We start from the raw sequence: 5,000 nt of genomic DNA, 5'->3' as shown, positions 1-5,000 counted from the left end.
ACCTCTCCACCCCATCCCTCCATCTCATCCTCGGCCTCCCCCTCCCTCTTCCCCCCTCCACCTCACTCACATACACTCTCTTCGTCAGTCTTTCACCCTCCATCCTCTCCACATGGCCAAACCACCTCAGTGTGTTCCTCATAATGCTTCCTATCACATCCACATCCACACCACAACGCTCCTTTATATCCTCATTCGTCAGCCTGTCTCTCTATGTGACTCCACAGGCTCCTCTTAAATAACTCATTTCCACTGCTCTCACTCTTGACTTGTGTCCTTCCAACAATGTCCAAGCTTCACTTCCGTACGTTAGAGTTGGTATCACAATACTGTCATGTAGTAACTTTTTCACTTCCATGCTCACTTCCCTTTTTCTTATCACTGCTTTCAAGGAACCAGCAACCTTTCTTCCCTGCTGTACCCTTTCAAGCACTTCACCCTTCAAACCTCCATCCTTACTCATCACACTACCCAAATAATTAAACGTACTCACATTTTCCAATTCCTCACCATCCAACCTCGCTGTACATTCACTAACTTCACCTCTCTCAAAGACCATCACTTTACTCTTCCCTACATTCACCTTTAGGTTCCGTTTCTTACACACTCTCTCAAACTCATCCACCAAGCCTTGCAGCTCCCCTTCGTCTTCACTCAACAACACAGTATCATCTGCAAACAACAGTACAGGGAGTTTCCAAACACTATCCTCTCTCACCATGGCCACTCCAACATCCACTACCCTACCTTGTACCTCTTTTATTACCCCATCCATGTACAGATTGAACAACCATGGAGACATGACACATCCCTGTTTCAAACCAACTTTCAAAGAGAAAAATTCACTTAGTTCACCATCCACACGCACTGCAGCCTTCGCACCATCGTACATACTCTTCACAGCATTCAACAACTTCCCATCTACTCCATATATTCTTAACACTTTCCACAATCCTTGTCTATCCACCCTGTCATATGCTTTCTCCAAATCCATGAAAGCCGCATACAACTTCTTTCCCTTCTCTAGAAATTCTTCCACTAAAGATCTGAGAATGAATATCTGATCTACACAACCTCTTCCCTTCCTAAAGCCTCCCTGTTCTTCTCCATCTAATTTCTCTGTTCTTTCTCTAACTCTGTCAATAAGTATCCTACCATACACTTTTCCTATTATACTAAGAAGACAAATGCCCCTGTGATTACCACACACTTCTTTTTCCCCTTTTCCTTTGTACAAGGGAATAATTATACCTGACTTCCAATCCTCCGGGACTCTACCTTCCTCCCAGGCCAATCTGCACATCTTCCACATCCATTCTACTACTATCTCTCCCCCATGCTTCAGCATTTCACCACACACTCCATCAATTCCTGGGGCTTTCCCCGATTTAACTTTCTTCATTGCTTCCACAACTTCTATCCTACTGATTTCTTCCTGTCTTCTCACCTCCCTCCTTCTCCCAGCCATTCCCCAGCCACTTATACTCGCATTACTTCCATCCTCTACGTTCAACAATTCCTTAAAGTGTTCTCTCCATCTGCTCACTTTTTCTCCCTTCTCCACTAGTGAAAGGTATGATAAGATTAAATATCAGTTTCACAGAGACTACAAGACCATTCTCTGCATTTTTCTATATCGTTGAAAACTTAGCAATTAAAGCTCATATGTTACTGGGCTTAAGATCCATGAGAGCTGAGAACATAACCATACTCCCACGAATGAATGGAATAGACTTTGACAATGAATTCATAGAGGAAATAACTTCAGAGCCCTCACCGATTGGTAGAAGAGAGCCAAAAAGAATTGGTAATATTAAAGGCCTAAACGAACATACACAAACAGATGAGTGTATAGATCCACTCCCACCACCAACCCCAGCCTCCAGAATTAGTGACCCAGATAACAGTACTGATTTATCAATTTTTCCAGCCCATCTCACTAATGATTTAGTTATACCACCGAATTCATACATGAAGGTTACCATAAACAGCAAATTACGGAATAGTACTGTTCTTGTCTTAGAAGAATTATGTAAAGTAAAGGGATTGTCAGTAGAAAACGCATTATGTCATACGAAAGACGAAGGGCAAACTCAGATATTCATAATTAATCACATGAATGGGGAAGTTCAGTTGAAAAAGGGAACTTGCATAGTTAATATTGAAAAATGTCCCGCCCCTGTGAAGGAAATAATTATAGCTGGAGTGACAAGTGAGATAAAATCTACGGATAGAGAAAGAATAAAAGAGAATTTAATTCACTCAGGTGAATTTGATGAAGAAAATGATTTGTTAACCCTGCTGGAAACACACAGGGACACCGTAGCATTGCCCGGAGAACAATTAGGGTGTACTAACTTGATTAATCACGTGATTAATGTGCACCCAGAAACACCACCAATTTTCGTACCAGCTTACCGCATACCATACTCCCAACGTACACTTGCAAATCAGTATGTCGATGAAATGTTAAAACTTAGAATTATTGAGCCTTCAGTCTCCCCGTGGAATGCCCCCTTATTCTTCGTGCCCAAACGAAATGGAGAAATGCGTGCGGTAGTAGATTACCGTAACGTCTGCTGTTTTTGGTATCAGATTATTGTGGAGTGTAAAATTGTGGTGGTTTGCTGAAACGGCCTGATTGTGTGTAGGTAAATGTGGTAGTTGTTGATGTAGTTTGTAGGGATGTGGTGAGTGGTGGAAGGATTACGGGAACGACGGGTGTTGAAGGATGAGGAGTATTGACTGAGGGAGGGGTGGGGACTGGGGGGAAAGAGTGTGGGGTACAATCGCCTGAGGTTGACAGAGAGGGTGGGTTAGGGGTAAGAGCTGGGTAAGGGGTGGGAGCTGGGGTAGTGAGGTGGGAGGTAGGATCACCTGAGGTTGATGGAAAGGGTGGATTATGTGTAAGGACCGAGTGAGGGGTGGTGGGTGGGGGAGTAAGGTGAGAGGTAGGATCGTGTGAGGTTGACGGAGAGGGTGGGTTGGTGGTTGTAGGGTCAGTGCTTGAGGTAGGGTTTGTGGACGGTAGTGTGGGTGATCATGAGGGAGTGTTTGCGTTAGTGGTAGTGGTCTGCTGTACTGTATGATGACTGAGTCAGTGTATGGTGATGACAGGTGGTGGAGGATACGAACTGACAAAGGGGATGGGAGGTGTGTGTGTGTGAGTGGTGCATGTAGGTGCTGGTGCCGGGGTATGAGGTGTACGGTGTGTGCGTGTGGTTGGTGGGCTGGCAAGGTTGAGAGATGAAGTGTGGGGTGTTGGCTGTGACTGGGTTTGTGGTGTGGCCGGTTTGACTGTCTGCAGAGATTGTGGATGATTTCCCATGTTTGTACATTGTGACTGTTTTGTCTGAGTTTGTGATCATAGGGTATGGGCCTTCATATGGGGTTTGGAGTGGTGAAGTGCAGTGACCCCTCCTCATTAAACTTGTTCAGTGTCTGGTAGGGAGTAGGGGATGAACGGTGTCTGGTGACGGCAAGAACGAGGAGGACTGGTCATAGTGCTTGCATTGCCTGCTGGAGCTCTGGGAGGAAAACCAGGGCCAGAGTGCCTGGTTGTGGGGTGAACTGCTCCGGCAGCCTCAAGTCTTCCCTGTACGTGAGCTCTGCTGGGGAATTACCAATGTCCTTCTTCTCAGTAACCCTTAAGTTTAGGAGGATTATTGGCAGCACAGCCACCCAATTCACTGGGTGGGGAAGTGCCCTCAGTGCTTCCTTCAGGTGACAATGGCAGTGCTCAATCATCCTGTTTGCTTGAGGGTGATATGGAGAAGTTCTGTGGCATTTAGCACCCAGGAAGTCCTTTAGGTTTTGCCAGGCCTGAGATTCGAATTGGGGGCCTTGGTCTGTGATGATCACCTGCAGGGCACCAAAAAGAGTGACCAGGATGCCAGGAAGTGATATGCCACACGGTCAGTCATAGCATCCAGTATCGGTGTGGCTTTGACCCACCTTGTTGTTCTATCTATGCATGTTAGGATATAGCAGTTACCCCTAGATTCAGGGAGGGGACCGAGAATGTCAATGTGGACCGTGTGGAAACATTGAGTTGGTGTGGGCAGTGGCTGAAGTGGTGTCTCGGTGTGACAATGGACTTTTGCTGTCTGACAAGCCACGCATGCTCGAACCCAGTTGGTGGTGTCATGCGTCATATCTGGCCATACCACTCGCCAGCTAAGTAAGCTGTGCATACCATGAAAGCCTGGGTGCGCCATCTCGTGGTAGTGACTGAAGACTTGCCTTCAGGATAGTTGGGGAATATAATGGCCGTGCTGTCCCGCAGGATATGTCACACCAGAGTTTCCGGTGTGTACCGGTGACATCAAACTGTTACAGTTGAAGTGAGGTCACCGACTGCAGCAATGCTTGGAGTTCCTGATCATCCCTCTGCTCCCGGGCCAAGGCTGCATGGTCAAGCGGGGGTAGTCTAGGGCCGACAGCTGAGACTTCACGGGACAGGGCAAATGCAACCATGTTCAGGTCCCCACTGATATGCTGGATGTTAGTGGAGAACTCTGAAACGAAGGCTAGCTGTTTTGCCAACCGAGGAGACCAATTTTCCCCTTTCTGAGCCATGGCATAAATAAGGGGTTTATGGTCTGTTAGGATGGTGAATTCTCTACTTTCCAGAAGGTGCCTGAAATGTCTGACTACCTCAAATATAGCCAGCAACTCCCTGTCAATGGCACTGTATTGGCACTGAGCAGGGTTAAGGCACTAGCTGAAGAATGTGACAGGCACCCGCAGCTTCGGCAGAGGTGTCTGTGGTGAGTGTGATGAGGGCATCTGGTGATGGGTATGCTAGGCGGGGTGCAGTGGCAATGTGGTTTTTGAGGGTGGTGATTGCATGGTCTGACTGTGCAGTCCACTAAAGAGGCTTGGAGAATGTCTTTTTTGTTCCGTCCAGGAGATCGTTAAAGGGGGCTAATGTGGATGTGGTATTTCTCAGGAACCTGTGATAATAACTGACCATCCCCAAGAACTCCCTGAGCCTGCAT

At 46.8% G+C, this 5,000-nt stretch overlaps 1 protein-coding gene across 1 annotated transcript; it reads right to left on the bottom strand.

The window, feature by feature from the left end:
* Positions 1–3,498: 3,498 nt before the first annotated feature.
* Positions 3,499–4,147, bottom strand: LOC145399258 (uncharacterized). The gene is made up of 2 exons (XM_080271942.1): positions 3,995–4,147; positions 3,499–3,861 (listed from the first exon to the last, which is right to left on the bottom strand). Exons 1-2 carry the CDS (start codon positions 4,145–4,147, stop codon positions 3,499–3,501), a joined length of 516 nt encoding a protein of 171 aa, XP_080128068.1.
* Between the last annotated feature and the right edge of the window lie 853 nt (positions 4,148–5,000).

Source organism: Coenobita brevimanus, chromosome 48 (assembly GCF_032717465.1).
Source record: "Coenobita brevimanus isolate Jiangsu-jjx chromosome 48, ASM3271746v2, whole genome shotgun sequence".
Taxonomy (NCBI): domain Eukaryota; kingdom Metazoa; phylum Arthropoda; class Malacostraca; order Decapoda; family Coenobitidae; genus Coenobita; species Coenobita brevimanus.
Note: the sequence above shows the minus strand (reverse complement) of the source record. Positions and strands in the feature narration are given on the sequence as shown.

Coding starts and splice junctions, on each gene's coding strand:
- LOC145399258 (XM_080271942.1), bottom strand. CDS start 4,147: ATGACACCACCAACTGGGTTCGAGCATGCGTGGCTTGTCAGACAGCAA. Junction 3,862..3,994: donor TCCCCTCCCTGAATCTAGGG/GTAACTGCTATA, acceptor GGTGCCCTGCAG/GTGATCATCACAGACCAAGG.